The 22,827-nt window shown below is 42.7% G+C and overlaps 1 protein-coding gene across 1 annotated transcript in view; it reads right to left on the reverse strand.

Moving 5' to 3' along the window:
• Positions 1–22,827, reverse strand: part of CIT (citron rho-interacting serine/threonine kinase) — a 196,497-nt gene that overhangs the window by 116,543 nt on the left and 57,127 nt on the right. The window contains exon 10 of the mRNA XM_025401253.1: positions 1,171–1,354. Coding sequence (XP_025257038.1) covers positions 1,171–1,354 — 184 coding nt within the window. The remainder of the gene's footprint in view (positions 1–1,170; positions 1,355–22,827) is intronic.

The following is a 22,827-nucleotide window of genomic DNA, read 5'->3' on the forward strand; positions in this document are numbered from 1 at the left end:
GAACGTTACTGTCAAAATAGCACCCATGGGGAGACACCATCCAGGAACCAACATAACATCCCTATAAATCAATATCTAAGCTACAAATACCACAAGGAGGGAAAGATGCTGCCAAGAAGAATATCAAATTCTGCTCGTCTCCTAAGTGGGCAGCAACTAACCCAACATTACCCTCTGAGAACCTGAAAGTGCAGGGACCAGGGTGGCTGGGGAATAACACCACCAGTCCCAGATCTTCTGGGGAACTCACTCCTCTGAAAACAGAATGTCATTGTATCATGAGAGAATGAGGCAAGATACTGACCTCCCACATCCACAGAAGCTACTGCATTTTACAGAAATTCCAGGAGGCTCCTGGAAGCCTGGACCCTCTAATTCCAAGTGCTATGTTAATGCATTTTTCAATAGCTTTTATGAGAATGGAGAAAGACCTACCAGGTCAAGAGGTTTACAGTGATATTTATATTTCAATTTTCTAGTCTCCTGTTTTTTTCCCCCTATGAAGCCCAGTTTCTGTGAATCAATGACTCGGCTACATCACACTCCCTCCTGGTGGCTCACAGTAACCGGGCTTTCTCTGGCCGCCAGCGCTCTACCAGCTCAGAGAGGCTCAGCTGCCAGATCCCTGATCTTGCAGCATACTTGGAGAGGAGCCGAGCACCATCTCTCTGCTAGAGCTCCGGTTCAGCCACTTGCAGCTCAGTTAAACCCATCAGGAAACCTCTAGCTTATGAGACAAGGTTTTTAGGATTCTTTCGATACAGCCAAGATAGCAACCCCCATCCACCCACTTGAGAGACAGATACATAGATGGTTAGAGAGATGGGCAGCTCATCTTAACTCCTGCACATTTCTCCTTTGACCGGGGATCTGCACTGCTGGAAATCTCGCACTGTCTCCCCTCTAAAGAAGACCAAAGATTGGAAAACTAACCCAAAGTACCCAATTGACAATTATGATACCACAGACAGGAACAGGTACCTTACACACTGCAAAATGAGAATATTAACACGCTACCCCGGCAAAGCCCTAACAGGTAGACTGCTTTCCCAATGCAGGCTTCGCTCCACTGTACTCCCCCCACCTATTTCCCCACCCCCCACCACCACCTTTGGCTCCAAAAGCCTTGCATCAATGCAGGTACCCTTAAAAAGTCAAACGTTCACTTACTCAGATCTACCAAGAATCCCCAGTGCCTTGCTGTACGAAAACCCCACAAACGGCAGTTCTTCACCCGAGAAACCTGAGGGGCTCAGCTGGCACGGAGAGGATGAAACCCACGAATTCTTCTCTGGTTCATCAAAATTGGAGGTGTCATCGTCAGACTTGAGGGTGGGAACGAAGGGGGGAGGAGCTGGTTAAAGAAAAACAAGAAAGGAGGGGGGGAGGAAAAAAATTTCAGCCGGATTCAACACTGTTGCGGAGAAGATCGTCTTACTCCTTCGGCGCTGGCGATGGCACTGCAGCGCCTGCTTTCAATCTAGCTCGCAACCTCGGCTCCTACAGCAACAAGAGATTAACCCCTTCTCTGCCAACATGGCCACCAACCCGCAGACAGGCTGCCTTCCCGCCTGGGGTAAACTGAAGAGCAAACTCAAACAGGTCACTTGGGCCAACGAAAGCACTTGGGGAACTCCTGGGGAAGCTGCTCCTTCCTGCTGTTTCCAGAAGGCTCCTAACAGAGCAGCTGCTGGCTAGTGCCGGGATGCTAGGTGACCTAAACCTATGGATTCACTCCTCCAGACAGGTCTAAATTATTAACGATTAGCATTAATTGTTGAAATAAGATGGAACTTCTACATTTTGTGGATTAACCGGGATAACAGGAAGGACCAAGAAAAGGGATGTGTGAGGTTCTGGAACTCCTGTTAGGATACCACTGCAGTCTACTTCATTCATACCCGGACAAGTCGACTCCGAGATCTTATTAACCACTGTTTTTTGTTTTTTTTTTTTAAGTTCATTATGCCTCTTCCCCAGCGCAATCATGCCCATCAAATCCACTGCAGTTTAATCAGCATAATGAAGCACCAGCCAAATAAAGTTCCTACCGGTGATCTACAGCACCCCTGCGCGCTGACGGTGGGAATGCACGGATGGACGTATGCGGCTCCTACCTCCTTAAGGGCTTCACTCCCGGCTGGGGGCGTGTTACATCCTCTCCACTTCCTGCCGACCTACTAAGCGCTCTCGGTCAGGGAGGTGGACACTCGTCCATCAGTCACCAGGAGGCTGCCCATCGCGGTGGGCTCCCGGGGGTGTCCCCAACCAGAAGCGTTACCATGGCTGCGGGCTGAGGCGTCCGTGGCGGGCCAGCCAGGCGAGTTGGAGAGCCGAGCATCACATCCCCCGCAGTGCAGGCTGCATGCTCCCGGCGTGCGTGCTCTGGCTGTAACCCCACCTGGCTGCCGCCTGCGTGCCAGGGGCCAGTGCTGATCCCAGTGACAGAGCAGCATGAGTCACTGCCCGCCAGGGCTCGCTAGAGCTCCCCCTAGGACAGTTGTCACAGCCCTTCACAGCCCAGACTTCTTTTTAACTCCTCGTTTTCTGGACAAAGCTGGGTGCCAGATATGAGCAGCAAGCAGTCTGTTTTCTGCTTACAGACTCCAAAAAATCTGGCTGTTTCCAAAGTTCCCCGATGACAACAACATCCGAAGTGGCGCTGGGAAGTAATTGGAGCAGGGAAGGGATGTGGAGGGGAGAGGAGATGAAGCCAGAGGTCTGGCTGTTCCTGAGAAGTACAAAAGAACATTCTCAGAGCTTCAGGTACATTGAGATGAGGTGGGAGAGTGAGGAAGATTTAAGATGTAAAATGTGCACTACTAGAAAATTATTTAACACCTCCAGCCTCTCAAGAGAATTTAAATCTTCCCTGTTAGTGTCAGAATCTACTTGCTTAATACTTTAAAAATTAGCTGATGGAAAGAAAAATTAGATTGAACGCTTCAGCCCACATCCCATGTGTACTTCCAACAACATAGGCTCAAATCCAATCTGATTTCAATTATCCAGTACGTTTTTTAATAGCAAAAAAAAGTTTTAATGGAAATTGTATTTCATAAGGATCAAAAAGAGAAGTTTACCTTCCTGAAATAAGGAAACTGAAATAACAACTGAGGAGATTTATGGAGAGAGATTTGCAGATGATACTAATATGGAAGCAAAGTGGTTAATGGCAATTGTTCTGACATCTGAGTTCAAATCCAAGCTCCACCATTTACTAGTTGTGGGACACTGGGTAAGTCACTTAACCTCTCTGAACCTCAGTTTTCAACATGGCAGTATCTATTTCAATGGACTATTAGGAGGTTTAAATAAAATAATCCATATAAAGTGTTTAGCACAGTTCTTAGCATACAATAATCACTCCACAAAGATGACCTGCTATTATTGCTGCTGCTCACAGGAGCTGCATGTTTAAGACAGAACCTGCAGTTCTTGAAGGCTAGTGAGATACAGCAGAATCTGTATTGAATGTTCGTCTTCCCTGCGCAGGGCAGAGACACATCCATGTGGATGTTTGTGTTAATATCATTTAATTCCTAGTAGAACTTTAATTCCTTTCCATTATATTCTAATTTATCTTTAGGAGACCAAAATAGAATTCAATTTCTGAGTGAGAAGTATAACTAATGGAGGGTAAAAGCCACCCTCGGTGATAAAATAAGGTTTGTCTATAAAACTCTTGCCATGCTCAAAGCTAGCTTAATGTGGTTGAGATTAGAAAAAGGGGCAGATAATCTTCAAGTTAAAAGGAAGAAGAAATAGGCCAGGCACAGTGGCTCATGCCTGTAATCCAGCACCTTGGGAGGGTGAGGCAGGTAGATCACCTGAGGTCAGGAGTTCAAGGCCAGCCTGGCCAACATGGTGAAACCCCATCTCTACTAAAAATACAACAAAATTAGCCAGACGTGGCACATGCCTGTAGTCCCAGCTACTTGGGAGACTGAGGCAGGAGAATCGCTTGAACCTGGGAGGTGGAGGTTGCAGTGAGTCAAGATCGTGCCATTGCACTCCAGCCTGGGGAACAAGAGCAAAACTCTGTCTCAAAAAAAAAAAAAAGGAAAGAGAAGTCAATGTGAAATATACTAGCTGGTAACAGGTAAGATATTCACAGCAAAGATTAAAAGCTAGGGATATAAACCTCTGGACAGCTAGTCAGTCAAGTACAACAGGAAAGTTTGAAAAGAAGGGCTTCTTAGGGCCACATTCAGGCAGAGGAAAAAGCCACAGCCTTAAGCCAGAAAGAAGTGGGGAAACTGGAAATATTCTGCCCTCCAGAAAGTGATGAGGATGTTTACCCTTGTCCAGGACCCTTCAGTAGGAAAGAAATAAAGCAGATAGGAAGAAACAGTAACCTCAGGTAGAGTGTCCACATTTATAGTATCCTGTTACAGTTCAAGAAATGAACATGAATACTGGTCCAGGATCACTGAGCCCTTGGAGCACTGGCAGATACAAGTGGAGAACAACTTGTAGGGGCATTTTTGCAACCCAGGGCACACAGGATTTTCTCCCCACCCCCGGCCCCACCCCAACACCCTCCTTCCAATCCCTACCAGAAATAAATTCACAATTAAAAAGTAAAAATCAACAACTACACTTTACGGGTACAACAACAGATACAAGAAATGGGGAGAATTAGCCCTCCAAAAACTGCAGATAAAAGAACAATCTAAAATGAGCCATAAAATAAAATTTTATTATCAAGGTAAATTAGTAGAAATTCTAATGAAAGAACATGACACTTTGAAAAAGAACCAGGTACATTTGAAAGGAACCAAACTGAACTTCCATAAATAAAAAGTCTTGTTCTTGAATTTAAGGTTAAAAGTTCACTGAATGTGTTAAACAGCAGACTAGATACAGCTGAAGAGAAACTTAATGAACTAGCAGTTAGAGCTGAGGGAATCACATAGACGCTTGATACTTAAGCTATGATCTGTAGACTGGCATTATCACCATCACTCAGGAGCTGGTTAGAATTTAATTCTTTAAGAATCCCAGGCCCTGCCCCATACCCACGGAATCAGAACCTACATTCTAACGAGGTCCCCAGGTGATTCATGGGCACACCACAGTTCAAGAAGCATTTGTATACAATGCAACACACAGAGACAAAGAGATGGAAAACATGAGAGGTCAGAAGACAAAGACAGAATGAGAAGATCCAATACACATCTAATGGGGCACAGAAAGAGAAATTAGAGAACTACTTTAAAATCTGGATGCTGCATTTTTTAAGGATTGTGTAAAATCTGGTCACATCCAAAAACTAACAAGTATGTGATCACATATATCTTGGGGATATAATTCTTCTATTTCTTATACCTTATATAAAATGTCTCTTTTTTGATCCTTACAAAGTGTGATTTTTTTTTGCTTCAATAAAGGTATTTTTAGTTCACCGAAATCATATTGATCTTGAGTCTATGCTGATGGAGGTACACATGGCTCCTCAGTACGCAGCACAGTGACAGGTACATAGTAGGTGCACAGTAAATATTTGCTAAGCAAATATATAATTAAATGGCCAAAAAAATAGGTCTTGTAAAGACAGCACTAACATAACACAGGCCACAAACAGGGTACTTGATGTTTGAATTAAATGAAGAGGTTTTAAAAATTGAGATTGCTCTGTCTGAGAAATATGTTAATGAGTACCTACACTAATCATTTCTGATACAGTATTATGAAATCATCAGCTCCCGCTGCTGCCACATACCCACCACATTCACTAATGACAAATAAGAAATCACATAGTAAGATCTATTGTTCACTGGGAAAAGCCACTAAAAAAAGAGAAAAAAATATTTCCATATATATATATATTTTTTTTTTTTTTTTAATTAAATAAATCAGCCTGTTTGAGGTAACATCAGAACACGGTCTCCTTAGTGGCACAGGCTATATATACAAGTAACTTCTTGAGGTTGTTGTTTTTTTTTTTTTTTTCCAGTTATAAGACTGATAGCAGAATCAAGGCTTTCAGAAACAAAGAGCTATTTTAGGAGCTGTAGATAATTTCTCTTCTATAAATTCTCTCTCTCTCTCTTTTTTAATCCTAACATTCACTAAAAGCTTTTGGGGGAAAAAATTATCATCCTCAAAAATATGCGAAAAAAACAAGGAAAGAAAAACCAAATGGATTTGTCCTCCTGGGACTCCTTCTAACATGCTCCTTTGAGCTCTAGCTGCCTCATTCCCACCTTTGATTTTGATTTTTCAGCATAGCCCACTAACACCTCAAACAATACCTGGCTGTCCTCATTCAATGTTTAATATCTATTTTTTTAAGAGAATGAATGAAAAGCAAGAACCTTACATGGAGAATAATTAGTCAGACCTAATGTGCCATTCCACACAACATGCCACTTTAGGAAACCCAGGAAATGATATGCTTCAGAGTACCCAATTTCTTCATGAAGAACTAGCATATTAAAAACAAACAAACAAACAAACCTGAGCCTAGTAAAACTCCTCTAAGACTTTTAATCATCACCACGGATGGCAGAAGTGGGAGATGAATAAGAGCCAGCACTGTGTCACAAAGGATGAAGGCACATAAATAATTATTGTGTGATGATATAATGAATCAGGACTATGCCTAGAATACAGTGGGCATGTGCTAATATTCAACCAAAAACACGTTCAACTTCATTCTCCCTACCATGATGTCCCTCACCCTTTTAAAAAAATGTTAATTGACTAATTAGACACTATGTTCAAATTTAAAGGAAGATTACCCAAAAAAACAGCTATCTTCCAGTTGCTTAAAATCTGGAGCACTAATGTGATCATACTTATTAATGTTATGAAGACAGAACTGTGAAATAAATGAAGAGGAGAATATTTGTGTTGTTTAGAGGTCAAGATATGGGTGTGAAAAGCAGAGAATACATAAACTGACTGATGGCAAGTTTTGCCAATGGGGAATGCAGTTTTTTGCGAGTTCCTGCAGGGAAGTGTCACGAAGGGGATTTAATCTCAAGAGCTGGTTAAAAGGTATCTTCGTGGGATGGAGTGGGGAAAAGTGCTACTTTAGAAAAGCCCCAGAAGCCAGAGCAGTGGCCCAAGAGCAGAGTGAATAATGAGGCAGGGAAGAAAGTGAAAGTGAAGTATTGGTGGATTGACAGAGGTAAAACCAGAGAGTTATAGAGTGCTGGGTTAGTGTCAGTACTGAGACAGATATAATCATTTCGATAGTGATGAGTGGAAGAGGCTGGTGCTAGAAACCTCCAAAAGACAAGTCTACAATAGTCAACATGACAAATTCTACACTAAGGAACTGATAACAGAAACAGAGAGGATGGGATTAACAGGAGACACGTTTGTAATACTATGAGAGAGATATATATAGGTTTTCATCCACAGTTCCTGGCTCATGACTCCCATAGTCCTTGTTACAATCTTTTGTTATTTAGGGGCACTCCAGGATTTAGAAGCAGGCCTTGAAAAACAGAATCTCTCTCTCTCTGACCTCCTCCTGCCCTCCTTTCATCTGCTCAAGGCAGGACTCTAATCTTCCCTCACCTTTCTGACTTGGAGCTGGCCATAAAGAAATTTCCTCTGCCTTATCTGATTACAGGTCAGAAGACCCTATTTCTGAAGGGGTCCTTCCCCATAACCTGGAGGAATGAATGCTACACAAAGAGGCCAAGAAGGATCTGAACAGACAGGCCTTGCTGGGATCCCCCACTCAGTCTATGAGGATTAGATGATAGCCTTTTTGTGCAATCCCATTTCTACATGGTTGTTGATCATGCCTATCCAATGGAGTCTCCATGAAAGGCCCCAAGAGGACAAGGTTCGGAGAGCTTCCGAATAGCTGAACACGTGGAGGTTCCTGGAGGGTGATCAGGGAGGGCGTGGAGCTCGCAACTCTTCCCCCATACCTCACCCTATGCATTTCTTCATCTTTATCCTTTGCAATGTCCTTTAGAATAAACCAGTAAATGTGTTTTCCCAAGTTCTGTCAGCAGCTCTAGCCAATTAATTGAACTCAAAGAGGGGGTTGCAGGAACCCCAATTTGAAACCAGTCAGTGAGAAGTTCCAGAGGCCTGGACTTGCAACTGGTGTCTGAAGAGGGGACATTCTTGGGGACTGAGCCCCCCGCCTGTGGGATTGAGCCCTACCTCCAGGCGGATAGTGCCGGGACTGAACGGGAGGACGCCCAGTGGTGTCCACTGCAGAACTGACTGCTTGCTTGGTGGTGGAGAGAAAGCCCCCACACATCTGGTCACAGAAGTCTTCTGTGGTATTGACGGTTGTGGTGTGAGAGTGGAAGAAAGACAATTTGAGTTTTTCCACATTCAGGTTATAGAAAGAAGTGGCAAAATGTGGCTGGGCATAGTGGCTCACACCTGTAATCCCAGCACTTTGGGAGGCAGAGACAGACAGATCATTTAAGGTCAGGAGTTCGAGAGCAACCTGGCCAACATGGTGAAAGCCCATCTCTACTAAAAAAAATACAAAAATTGGCCTGGAGTGTGCTCCTGTAATCTCAGCTACTCGGGAAGCTGAGGCAGGAGAATTCCCTGAACCCAACAGACAGAGGTTGCAATGAGCTGAGGTGGTGGCACTGGCTCCAGCCTGGGCAACAGAGTGAGATTCCATCATCTCAAAAAAAAAGAGTGGCAAAATGTGACAACTGATGTTAGAGCAGAGATTCTGATGGGAGCTCTAATCATGGGAACAACTCTGAGAGAAAAGGCTGCAATGGGAAGAAGAGGAAGATATCCCATATTGAAGTCTCATGGGAATGAACCAAGAGAACAGATTAGGGATCAGCAAATAGAGCTGGCTACTAAATACACGTAAGTAATTGATCCCATGAAAACAGATTACATTGCCTAAGGCCTCAGCCAAGGCCTCAGCCAAGCCCCCTAGTTTCTCCCCTTCCACTGGGAAGTGGTCAGGTATGACTTGCCCACACGACACATTGCATATAAGAAGTTCAAGGCTGCACCTGGTGGCTAACATCTGTAATCCCAGCATTTTAGGAGGCCAAAGCGGGTGGATCACTTGAGTCTAGGAGTTCAAGACCAGTCTGGGCAACATGGCAAAACCCTGTCTCTACAAAAAATATTAAAAAATTATCCAGGGGTGGTGATGCACACCTGTAGTCCCAGCTACCAGGGAGACTGAGACGGGAGGATCATCTAAGCCTGGGAGGTCAAGGCTGCAGTCAGCTGTGAGTGTGTCACTGCATTCTAGCCTGGGTAACAAAGTAAGACTCTCTCTCAAAAAACCAAAAAAAGGTAGTTCAAAAAGAAGATAAAGTAGATCCAGTTTGCAATAGACTTAAATAAATTAAAAATTATCCCATATCTTTGCCTCCCCAAAAAGTCATAAAAATACTTCAGGGTAACATCGATTTGGGCTGGTGATCAATTTTTACAATGCTGTCTTCAAAGTCAATGAATAAAGAAGCCAGCATTCCCAAAGTAGTCTTCCATCAATCAGTCTAAACAATGTCAGGGTCTGGCTGCCAACAGCTAAGCAGATAACCTCTCTGGTGGTGGATTTCAATGGAGATGTGAGCTCTAGCTGACTCTCGCCATACCCAAAAGCCATGTCCCAATGAAGCTGCTTAATATTAAATTTTTGGTAATCAACTTACACTTCCCCACAGATTTCATACTTTTAGAGATGCTTTCCCTCACTTCTGGATAGCACTTTAACCAGACTTCTTAACATTTTAGCTTTACTTTGTTTTTTCTCTCCCTCTCAGTCTAGGTACTCAGCAATCTGTGAAACACCTACATAGGCTAGAAATACTCAGAAGAGGAACATTTCAAATTGCAACTAGTCATGAGTGCATTTCTTTGCAAAGCTGAATTTGGATATACCCAGTTTTTCACCCCAGTGGATATTCCCCAGGGAAATTTTTTTTTTTTTTTTTTTTGAGACTGAGTCTTGCTATTTTGCCCAGGCTGGAGTGCAGTGGCACAATCTCGGCTCACTGCAACCTCTGCCTCCTGGGTTCAAGGAATTCTCATGCTTCAGCCTCCCATGTAGCTGGTATTACAAGTGTGCGTCACCATGCCCAGATACTTTTTTTGTATTTTTAGTAGAGATGGGGTTTTACCATGTTGGCCAAGCTGGTCTCAAACTCCTGACCTCAAGTGATCCGCCCACCTTGGCCTCCCAAAGTGCTGGGATTACAGGCGTAAGCCACCACACCTGGCCCAACCAGGACACATTTAAATAATAGCAAAGGAGCTAGCTTATCAGCACCTGCTTGCTGTAGGCCCAGGCAACCTTCCCTTTCAGCACCTTCCCCCATGAATTACCTATACCCAATAACATATCAGACTAGATTCATTCTTTGCTGCCTTCCCAATCTCTTTAGTATCTTTTTCTCCAAGCTTTTTTTTTTTTTAGAGACAGGGTCTCACTCTGACGCCCAGGAGGGAGTGCAGGGGTACAATCATAGCTCACTAAAAGCTTGAACTCCTGGGCTCAAGCAATCCTCCCACCTCAGCCTCCCAAGTAGCTGCGATTACAGGTGCACACCACCATACCTAGCTAGGTTTTTGGTTTTTTTTTTTTTTGGTAGAGACAGGGGTCTTGCTATGTTGCCCAGGCTAGTCTCGAACTCCTGGCCTCAAGTGATCTCTCGCCTCGGCCTCTCAAAACTTTCCTCCAACAGCGAGAAGATTTATTCTTAAATTTTTATTACGAAAATTTTTACATGCACCAAAGTAGTAATATAAAATTAACTCTCACGTGCCCATCATTGGCCTCGACAACTAGCCACGCCCACTCTCATTTCATCCACACCCATCCCTGCCTTGTTTGCTTGTTTGTTCATTATTAAAATCAGACATCATATCACTTCGCCCATAACAACTGCAATAAGTACTTCTAATATAGGATTTCTCAGCTGTGGCACTACTGGCATTTAGGATTGGAAAATTATTTGTTGTGGGGCACTGTCATGTGTATTACAGGGTGTTTAACAGCATCCCTGGCCTCTACCTACCCACTAGATGCTAATAGTACCCCCAAGTCATGACAATCAAAAATATCTCCAGAGAATAGCTTGAACCCAGAATTGGAAGTTGCGGTTAGCCGAGACCATGCCACACTGTATCCCAGCCTGGGCAATAGAGCGAGATTCCATCTCAAAAAAAAAAAGTCTCCAGACATTGCCAGATGTCCCCTGTGGGGCCAAATCATTCCCAGTTGAGATCTACTGCTCTAACATATAAAACACATTATATATATATATATATTTTTTTTTAAAAAATGACTTTTTTAAAAACATAACCGCTTTTTTTTTTTTTTTTTTTAATTTATTTATTATTATTATACTGTAAGTTGTAGGGTACATGTGCATAACGTGCAGGTTTGTTACATATGTATACTTGTGCCTTGTTGGTGTGCTGCACCCATCAACTCGTCATTTACATCAGGTATAACTCCCAATGCAATCCCTCCCCCCGCCCCCCTCCCCATGATAGGCCCCGGTGTGTGATGTTCCCCTTCCCGAGTCCAAGTGATCTCATTGCTCAGTTCCCACCTATGAGTGAGAACATGCGGTGTTTGGTTTTCTGTTCTTGTGATAGTTTGCTAAGAATGATGGATTCCAGCTGCATCCATGTCCCTACAAAGGACACAAACTCATCCTTTTTTATGGCTGCATAGTATTCCATGGTGTATATATGCCACATTTTCTTAATCCAATCTGTCACTGATGGACATTTGGGTTGATTCCAAGTCTTTGCTATTGTGAATAGTGCTGCAATAAACATACGTGTGCATGTGTCTTTATAGCAGCATAATTTATAATCCTTTGGGTATATACCCAGTAATGGGATGGCTGGGTCATATGGTACATCTAGTTCTAGATCCTTGAGGAATCACCATACTGTTTTCCATAATGATTGAACTAGTTTACAATCCCACCAACAGTGTAAAAGTGTTCCTATTTCTCCACATCCTCTCCAGCACCTGTTGTTTCCTGACTTTTGAATGATCGCCATTCTAACTGGTGTGAGATGGTATCTCATTGTGGTTTTGATTTGCATTTCTCTGATGGCCAGTGATGATGAGCATTTTTTCATGTGTTTGTTGGCTGTATGAATGTCTTCTTTTGAGAAATGTCTATTCATATCCTTTGCCCACTTTTTGATGGGGTAACCGCTTTTTAAAAACTCTCATCACACTTAACAAAATTAACAGTAACTCCTTAACATTATCTAATACCATGCCTGTGTTTGGTTTTCTCCAAGTGTCCCAAAAATGTCTCTTTATAATTGGTTTCTTAAATCAGGATCCAACCAAGGTCCACACAATGTTTTGGTTCATATGTCTCTTTTAACCTATAACACTATCTCTCTCTGTCTCTCTCTCTGTCTCTCTCTCTAATGTCATTTATTGGTTTAAGAAACTGGATCATGCATTCTCATAGAATTTCCCACATTCTGGACTTGGTTGATTGCAACCTTGTGGCATCATTTAACACGTTTCTCTGTCCCCTGTGTTTTCTGTTGAATTGGCAGTTAAATGCAAGGCCTTCCGGGCATTCATGTAGAATTCTTTTGGCAAGGATATTGCCCAGGATGTGCTCTCTGCTTCCTACTGCATGACATTAGGGGACATACAATATCTGCCTGTCTTCTTTCCTGTGATACTGAGTGATTCACAGGTTCCAACCGTATCAGCCTGATCCCTCTGACATAAAGTTCCCTCCAATCACTTAATGGATTCAGCAGCCATTTATGATCATTGTCCAAAGCTATTATTTCATTAAGGCTGCAAAACGGTGGTTTAACGGTGGTTTTTCTAATTTAATCATTCCTTCTACCTTTATTAGCACATCAACAATTTGGATACCCTAGCATACAACTCAAATAGAAAGGCAGGATAAATGCTTGGTGCTTTCCCTGTATTTAGCAACATTCTGAGTAATGAGTTGGGGCCTCAGCAACCTTCAGGAGTGACCAATGAGATGTCTTTTCAGCATCATTATAGACTCATGAATTTTTATATATTTGATATGCTCCAAGCCACTGTAATCTTTCTGCTGCTCAAACTGTTCCCTGGTCCATTGCGGTTGCTCACACCTGTAATTCCAGCACTTTGGGAGGCCGAGGTGAGCAGATCACTTGAGGTCAGGAGTTGGAGACCAGCCTGGCCAACATGGTGAAACCTCATCTCGACTAAAAATACAAAAAATTAGCCGGGTGTGGTGGCACAAGCCTGTAATCCCACCTACTCAGGAGGCTGAGGCAAGAGAACCACTTGAACCTGGGAAGCAAAGGTTGCAGTGAGCCGAGATCATGCCATTGCACTCCAGCCTGGGCAACAGAGCAAGACTCCATCTCAAAAAAAAAAAAACCAAAAAAACAACAACCAAAAAAACTGTTCCCTCTTAGGCCAGTGGAAGCCCCTCTACCAAATATTCTTACCGAAAACCAGCAAAGTCAGAATCTATCTTAGCCTTTGGAGCTGTTTTCTGGTTTACAGGGGCTAAAAGAAAAAATACAAACCCACCACCACCACCCCCTACTGAGAAAGCTAAGAGACATATCCAGGAGGTGGATGATATTCTAAAGGACAATGACCTAGCTTCTTCATCAAGTCAATGGCATGAAAAATATATATATACACATATATATATATTTTATAAATATATATACACACACACACACACACACAAACATATATATATATATATGAATGTTCCAAATTTTCTCATTTGAAAAAGCTTAAGCCTATCTCCATAGCTGACTATACTCCAGAATATGAGTGACTTTAAATCCAACTGTTGAGGAGTGTTGGCAAGGAAGTAGAGGAAGATCTCTTACATATACACCGTTGCTGGGAATATAAAATGGGACAACCACTCGGGAAACGTTTGGTAGTTTCTTGAAAAGTTGAACATATGCCTACCCCATGATGTAGCCATTTCACCCCTAGATGCTTACCCAAGAGGAATGAATGCACATGTCCAGAGACTTGTACAGGAATGATAAATGCAACTTTGTTTCAAATAGCCAAAAGCTATAAACAACCCAAATTGTTTATCAGCAGGGGACTGGATAAACAAATTGTGGTATATCCATTCAATGGAATACTACTCAGCAATCAAAAGAAATGAACTGTGATACCTCCCACAGTATGGATGAATCACAGAATAATGTTGAGTGAAAGAAGACAGACAAAATAAGTAAATACTGTATGCTTCAATGTATGTTGAAATTTAGAAAATACAAACTACAGTAAGAAGAAGGGTATCAGTCATTGCCTGGGGATGAGGGAAGGGATGGGGAGGAGCAGAAGGGGCAGAAGGAAACTCTTTGGGGTGATGAACAAATATGTTCATTATCTTGAGCCTAGTGATAATCTCACAGGTTCATGTCAAACTTAACATACATGTGACATATTATATGTCTATTATTCCTCAACAAATTTGTTTGCAACTGTTGGGAAGTGAGATATTTTGTCCCCAATCCTTCTGTGGTCTAAGGAGCTTACACTCAGGTTCCTTCACTCCAAAAGGCATTAGTGTTGAAGAAACACACACATTTAGTCTCATCCTTCTGTTTTTTTGTTGTTGTTGTTGTTGTTTTGGTTTTGTTTTGTTTTGTTTTTAATAGAGTCTCGCTCTGTTGCCCAGGCGGGAGTGCAGGGGTGAGATCTCTGCTCACTGCAACCTCCACCTCCCAGGTTCAAGAGATTTTCCTGCCTCAGCCTCCCTCCCGAGTAGCTGGGATTACAGGTACATGCCACCACATCCAGCTAACTTTTGTACTTTTAGTAGAGATGGGGTTTTGCCATGTTGGCCAGGCTGGTTTCGAACTCCTGACCTCAGGTGACCTGGCCACCTTAGCCTCCCAAAGTGCTGGGACTACAGGCGTGAGCCATCGCACCTGGCTAGGTCTCACCCTTCTACTCACTCCTCCAATAAGGAAGAAGGAGGTTATCTGGCTCATGAAAAGTAGACATTTATTTGGCCATGTTATACTAGAAGGCAGAATTACTCTGTCTTGAAAGTAAGGGCCAAACTTAAAACTTCCTCTTTTACTGCCTAGGCACAGGCGTAGCAGGCACTCAACCAACCGGCCTTGTCCTCCTTATTACCATCAGGCCCCCTGTTGTGGCAAGGCCCCCCCCGTTCATGAAGGAAGGCCACCATTCTTTTCTGTCAGTAGGATGGGCAAATTTACCAGAGCCCTGCATCAGAGCTTACTGAGTGCTTGCCTTGCCAAGAATAAAGTGGGTATTTTGGTCCCTATCTGGCTATCTGTTCTTTGTGTGTGTCCTTTATAAGTCAGAATTTTGAAGTGCTGGAAGGGTGGTCTTAGATCCCAAACTGCCAATGCTGTAGCTGAATGTTCCATCACCACAGATGAACAGAGTTGGCTATATTTATTTTCTCTGAAGTGAGACACCAGAAATCATTTCCAAATTCTCAGTCATGAACCACCTGGGCCTCTAACTCTTTGTCCTGAGGCTTTCATCTCTTTTGATTCCTGCCAACCGCCCTCTTTAGTTCTATCCAAACTTCACCCTCAGAAAATGAGCATAACTGCAATCACCATACTCACAGAATTGATTAGAAAGTTGGCTGCTGAATATAGTCCCAGATGTTTAATATAATTTTGAATCTTTGGCCAAATCATTTCCACGTTTGCTTGGTTGTGAAAGGTTTTCCCGCAAGTGAGAATTTAAGGGTTGAAGACTCCAATTTATGGGCTCTCCAACAAACCCACTCTCTGTTTCCCATATTCCCCCAAAAAAGGCATTAATTTATCTCACTTAGAAATGATTTACCAAACTTGGATTTGGCATTGCACTGTTGGCTTGCACTAAGAGGCCCGGAAGGAAGCAGTCCTATGGAAATTGCCAGGGTACGTTTCCAAAGGATGGGGCCCACCAGGTGACAGGGGGTCTCATTTATGGGAAACCCAGTGGTGAAATTCCTCAGGGCTCAGTATTCAGAAAATTGCGTCTCCTCTGAGCAAAGCATTCTGGACTTTTTTCTCATGGGACTGGGGCTCTTGTAACTGTTAATATTCTCCTTTCTGTTTTGGTCACTGGGAGACTGAGAGTCCCAAATCATTCTTCCTTTGGCAACTTGACAGAAACTTCCTTGTTTTTACTTTTAACCCTGACTTTATTTCCCTATCCTCATACTCCTTTCATCTAGATTTCTCTATTTATTCATTGTTATATTTTTAATATTGCAATTATCTCTAGAATAAGTTGTCCTCAATTTATCTTGGAATAAAGTAGAATATTACATATTTTTAACATCTCCAGAAGTAGCTTCTAAATTCAGACTAGAGGGGGAAAATCCTGTAATCCCAATTCATAAGCATTTAGCTCTTTTTGGCCTATTTTTTCTTATCAATAATTTGCCTTCTAAAAACAGAACAGCCCCCAAGAGACACACAAATATTTGCCTACATATCCCATGAGAGATAATAAGAGCTACTGACTATATCTCTTCATTATTCCTTTTTTGTTTTAGTAGGTGGTGCCCACACACTCCTGGTCTAGTAAGTTGAATTTCTACCATCACTACTTTACCACCCCACCCCTCTTGCTCCCCTTCCCGTCCACGCTGATACTCCAGACTCAACTCCTCTTCCTCACTTCCTCCTGCCTCTGAAGTGAGTGAGTGTCCAAAAGGAAGATACATTTAAGGGCCAACCAAGCCTAACAGAGAAGCATATCTACCATCCTCATGGAACTAGCTTAGAAAACAAAACATGACCAGATAACTGCTCAAATGACAGGAAGCCCCAAACAAGAAGAACTTTAAAAGGCCCCAAACAAATGAATACACAAACAAGATGAACTTTTAAAGGCCCAAAACATCACGCCTGTAATCCCAGCACTTTGGGAGGCCAAGGCAGGCGGATTACCTGAGGTCAGGAGTTCAAGACCAGCCTGGCCAACATGGTGAAACCCTGTCTCTACTAAAAATACAAAAAATTAGCCAGGTGTGGTGGTGCATGCCTGTAATCCTAGCTACTCGGGAGGCTGAGGCAGAATTGCTTGAGCCCAGGAGGCAGAGGTTGCAGTGAGCCGAGATCATGCCGCTGCACTCCAGCCTGGCTGACAGAGCGAGAGTCTGTCTCAAAAAAAAAAAAAAAAGGCCCAAAACAAATACGTGCATGCTTACACACCACACACACACACACACACAATGCACAAGCCATTGAGATAATGCAATTCTACAGGCAGGACACTAAATAAAATAAACGAAAAACTAATGTTAAAATCATGATATTAGCTGTGGCCTTGTTTAAAACAAAAAAAGCCATGAGGGGTTTTCATTTGGGAAGAAGAGCACTGCGTATCAGAAACCAATGGTAGAGTGGCAGATTCGAAGGATAAGCATGGCAGGGCCATGCTTAAATGAATAAAGTATAAAGACTGCTTCATTCAATTTGGCTGGGTACGGTGGCTCAAGCTTGTAATCCCAGCACTTTGGGAGGCTGAGGTGGGTGGACTACCTGAGGCTGGGAGTTCAAGACCAGCCTGATCAACATGGAGAAACCCCATCTCTACTAAAAATACAAAATTAGCCAAGCGTGGTGGTGCATGCCTGTAATCCCAGCTACTCGGGAGGCTGAGGCAGGAGAATCCCTTGAACCCAGGAGACAGAGGTTGCAGTGAGCCGAGATCACGCCATTGCACTACAGCCTGGGCAACAAGAGCGAGACTCCGTCTCAAAAAAAAAAAAAATTACTGAATTCTTGGGGAGGCAGCATAAAGATGTTGTTAACAGGATAGGTTGTGCTAGTGTTATAGGAGCATAGAATATTCTGGAAAGTTCTATGAGAAATTGACAATAGTGGTTTGCTTGAGGGAGAGGGGTTGGGTGTGGGGTGGGAAGGAGGCATTTTTCACTGTATAACCTTCTGTATAATGTGAATTTTCTGCTATGGGCTATACCACTTTTTCAAATAAAAGCAAAGAGAATTTGGAGTCAGGGAGACCTGAGTTTGACTCCTATCACTGCCAACTTCGGGCTCCATGACCTCATCTGTATTGTGGACTAGTGATAGAACCTGCCTCACAGAGGTTTTGGGAAGAATAAATGGAACAATAGTAAGCATAAAGCACTTTGCAGAGCTCTTGGCACATAGTAGGCACTCAATAAATGGCATGGTAATATCATACCTGTATAAACATGTTAGTGAAGAACACTTATTCCATCCTTAATTAAAAGCCAATATGGGACAATAGTAAAGTGGGGTTCGGAGAGTCAAGGAAATGTCTTTTTGCTATCATAAGGCAGACATTAGGTCAAACCACCATTTTGAAGGATATGAAGGATGTAATGTCTGTCTAAGAGAAAAGCTTTAAATTCCTCAAAGCAAGGCCTAAAACCCAGCAGTTCTAAGTAGTCCCATTCACCCATAGGACTCCTGAGCCAAAAAGTGGCCTCCCTATACCTTAAGCCCGAAGACAAAACAAGGAAGACCCACAAAGATGAGCAAGAAACTCTGAGGCTAGCATCTAATCTCTTCTTCTGGCAGGGCTTTGCAACTCTAATATGCACAGAAATCCCCTCGGGATCCTTATTAAAATGCAGCTTCTGACTCAGCAGGCCTGAGTCTCTGGAGCTCTAACAAGCTCCTAGGTGATGCCAATGCTGCTGGTCCAGGGACCACACTCTGAGTAGCAAGGTCCTACTGCCTCCACGTAATGGTTTCGCTGTTTGTTAACAGTGGCAGTATTGAGAGATTCAGATTACTGTGATGTTCCCTCTCCTGATAATAACCTGGCCAATTCTTCTAAATCAACAGTTCTCAAGTGAAGGTGACTGTAGCCCCCCAGGGGAGACCGGGCAATGTCTAGAGTCATTTTTGGTTGTTGCAACTGCAGGGAGAGGGTGCTACTGGTATCCATGGAGAAAGGACAGGGATACTGTTCAACGTCCTGCAATCCACACAACAGCCCCCACAGCAAAGAATTATCTGTCCCCAAATGTCAACAGTGCCAAGGTTGAGAAACCCTGTTCTAAATAAACAGAAAACAGGACACATCCTGAGTCTTCTCAATTCATCTTAAGACTAGGAATCCCAAGATTAGAAGTGGGCCATCGATCCAACATTGTCCTTTCCCAGACTAGATCTGAGACATGCAGAGTGTTATAGGTTAGCAGGATGCTGTATGTGGGGAAGGGATCACCAGGTCACAGCCTATGGTCTGTATTTTGCTTAAAATCAAGCACATGTGGTTCAGTAAACCAGTGAGGGGAGGCCTACGAAGCATTAAACTTCCCATCATTTGGAGGTACAGCAATTTAACAGGACCACAGCTCTATTCAAGCAAAAGACCAGTTAGGCTCTTAGACTCTAAATTCAGTGAAGGTAGGGCCATACCCAAATGTGTTCATCAATGGAGCCACAGCACCTGACACTGCACTTAACATACTGTGGAAATTCAAATATCAGAATGAATCATCAATTCAAAAATTCCTGCAATTCTAGGCTGGGCATGGTGGCTCATGCCTGTAATCCCATCACTTTGGGAGGCCGAGGGAGGATGATCACTTGAGCCTACGAGTTTGAGACCAGCCTGGGCAAAGATGGCAAGACTCCATCACTTACAAAAAAAAAAAAAAAAAAAAATTCAATTCCTGCCATTCCAAATGTTCTTAAATAGACCTAGAAATTAAATTACTCCCTAGTGTGACATGGTTTATTATTTGCCATCATCACAAATATTATTACTTATAACAATGATTTATGCAAAGACATATATGGTATTATAGAAAGAGTATGGGCTTTGGAATCACACAGACCTCCACCCAAATCCAGAATCCCTTATTTACCTGCCATATGACCTTGACCAAGTTACCACGGTATCCACATCTGTAAAATGGGCATAATAATCCTTACATTTGACAGAAGTGTTTTGAAGGAGTATAGTGTAATGTACTTGAATGACTAGTGGTTAGCACAGAATACGTACTCCCTAAATAATATTGCCGACCATACTAAAGCACTAGAAAAAAAAAAACCCAAGGAGCTACATGGTGCTTAATTCCACACATAAAAATCTGTAACAGCTTCAGGTGAAATTCTTACAAATTTTTGTATGTAGAATTAAGCACCATGTAGCTCCTTGGGTTTTTTTTTTCTAGTCCTTTAGTATGGTCGGCAATATTGTTTAGTGGGCGAAGGATATGAACAGACACTTCTCAAAAAAAAGGCATTTATGCAGCCAACAGACACATGAAAAAATGCTCATCATCAGTTGCCATCAGAGAAATGCAACTCAAAACCACAATGAAATATCATCTCACACCAGTTAGAATGGCAATCATTAAAAAGTCAGGAAACAACAGGTGCTGGAGAGGATGTGAAGAAATAGGAATGCTTTTACACTGTTGGTGGGACTGTAAACTAGTTCAACTATTGTGGAAAACAGTGTGGCGATTCCTCAGGGATCTAGGACTAGAAATACCATTTGACCCAGCCATCCCATTACTGGGTATATACCCAAAGGATTATAAATCAAGCCGCTGTAAAGATACATGCACACATATGTTTATTGCGGCACTATTCACAATAGCAAAGACTTGGAACCAACCCAAATGTCCAACAATGATAGACTGGATTAAGAAAATGTGGCACATATACACCATGGAATACTATGCAGCCATAAAAAAGGATGAGTTCATGTCCTTTGTAGGGACATGGATGAAGCTGGAAACCATCATTCTCAGCAAACTATCACAAGGACAAAAACCAAACACCGCATGTTCTCACTCATAGGTGGGAATTGAACAATGAGAACACTTGGACACAGGAAGGGGAATATCACACACCAGGGCCTGTCATGGGGTGGGGGGAGGGATAGCATTAGGAGACATACCTAATGTAAATGACGAGTTAACGGGTGCAGCACACCAACATGGTACATGTATACATATGTAACAAACCCGCACATTGTGCACATGTACCCTAGAACTTAAAGTATAATAAAAAATATATAGAGATTTAAAAAAACGAATTTCACCTGAAGCTAAGTAGGCACAGAATCCCTCTCCCCTAAACCAAAGACTGTCTTCCCTCAGGATTACTGAGCAACCATATTATAGACTTGAGGTTTCATTTGCACCATTCAGGGCCAGTTAGCAAATAAGCAGCAACAATCAAAACGACACCTATTTGGAAGAAGACTATCTCAGCGTTTCATCAGCATGGGACCACCACTGAGTCACTGCCAGATGGAAACAAAATGTATTTTCTGCTAACAAATGCTGAAGACCTGAAAAATCAGGATCATTTCTGTCTTTCTGAGAATAGCAAAAGAAAGACAACTCAAGAGAAAAAGCCCATGTCAGACGCAACAGACCATCCGAGTTCTCTAGCACGTTAGCCATAAATGTCCTAGGAAATAATCTGTGATCACCACTTGCATTATGTGTTTCTCACTGTTGAGATATGGCAGTCTCGGATAAAAGGTACAAGTGTGCTGGTTCCGCTGACGTCGCGATGCCTTGGGGGAAGATATTTTAAAAGACGTTGACAGAAGATAGCAAAACTTTCCCATGGATGGGAGCAGGTACACAATGCCAGGCAAGGTAGGCATAATCCCAAAGGGAAGAAAGAGGAGTTCTGATTGGCTTCAGCTTTCCTGAAGCCCAGAAAGATCAGGCTGGTTACAGCCAGAATCCGGCCCAGCATCTGAAACATCGCCGGAACGGCACAGCCAGGGCAGCTGGTACGCTTAGGAAACCCCCCACTGAAACTTGGAAAGCAGCCTTGAAATAATGATAATAATAAATAAGCAGCTGAAAAACCAATCTTGTGGGAGGCTGGAAATGAAACAGAATAATGAGAGCCTGGTGACCCATGAGCGTGGCAGTCACTCATCACAGTGTTCAACTTGCTGGAAGAATAAGTATCCTGGAACTGGGTCAGATGCCTGGTTCATGGGGTGCTGCCTGCAGCAACCCCAAAGGGCAGGACCCAAGAGGGTACAGAAGCTACACCTGACCTCAGTGTCAATACAAAGGCACATCCTAGTTTCTCTTGGTAGCCACTCCCAGTTCTGTCATTCATAAATTTGCCGAGACCTTTCTTAAATTATATTTATATATCCTGCCGAGACCACCTCTTGAGATAATGAGTTTTAGAAGATTATTACCTGCTGTGTTAAGCAGTACTTCCTTTCATTGGTTACAACAAGAAAAAGAAGAATTGGGGGTGAAACCGCACAAAGGCTAATGTTGCTTTTAACAAGGGACAATCTCTTATTGCAAAAGGCGGAAATATTCAACAGCCTGGAACTACCAGGCATTTAAGCAGCAACCATGAACTTGGGAAACTTAATGATTCAAAGTATTTTGGTTGATGAAAATCACTCCACATGTGTTTATGAAAAACCATACTAGATAAAAGCATAATTTATGTTACAGTTACCTAGTTAGAAAATAGCTTACAGAGCATGGAGTCAAGCAATGTTTTCAATCACAAATCTCTGAGTTGATTGCAAATAACGCAGGGACCAGAGGTTGGTGAAAAACAGGAAAATTTGCTAGGAGACAGTGAAGTTAATACTGCCTCTCTGCATAGTCGGAAACTCCATAAAACCACCAGGAAAACGCACTACCAATCCTCAGTGGGCACGAAGATCCCACCTGCTGACTGAGCTACACTAAGTATCTAAACTAGGAGTAGTCCCATCAAATATAAATACCCTAACTGCAATATGGTACCATGGATTGATTCCTGGAACAGAAACGGGACATGAGTGGGAGAACTGGTAAAATCCAAAAAAAGTCTCAAGTGTAGTTAGCAGTAATGTACCAATATTAGTTTTGACAAATAGTTTTTCAAACA

The sequence above is a fragment of the Theropithecus gelada genome, chromosome 11 (genome assembly GCF_003255815.1).
Source record: "Theropithecus gelada isolate Dixy chromosome 11, Tgel_1.0, whole genome shotgun sequence".
Lineage (NCBI taxonomy): Eukaryota > Metazoa > Chordata > Mammalia > Primates > Cercopithecidae > Theropithecus > Theropithecus gelada.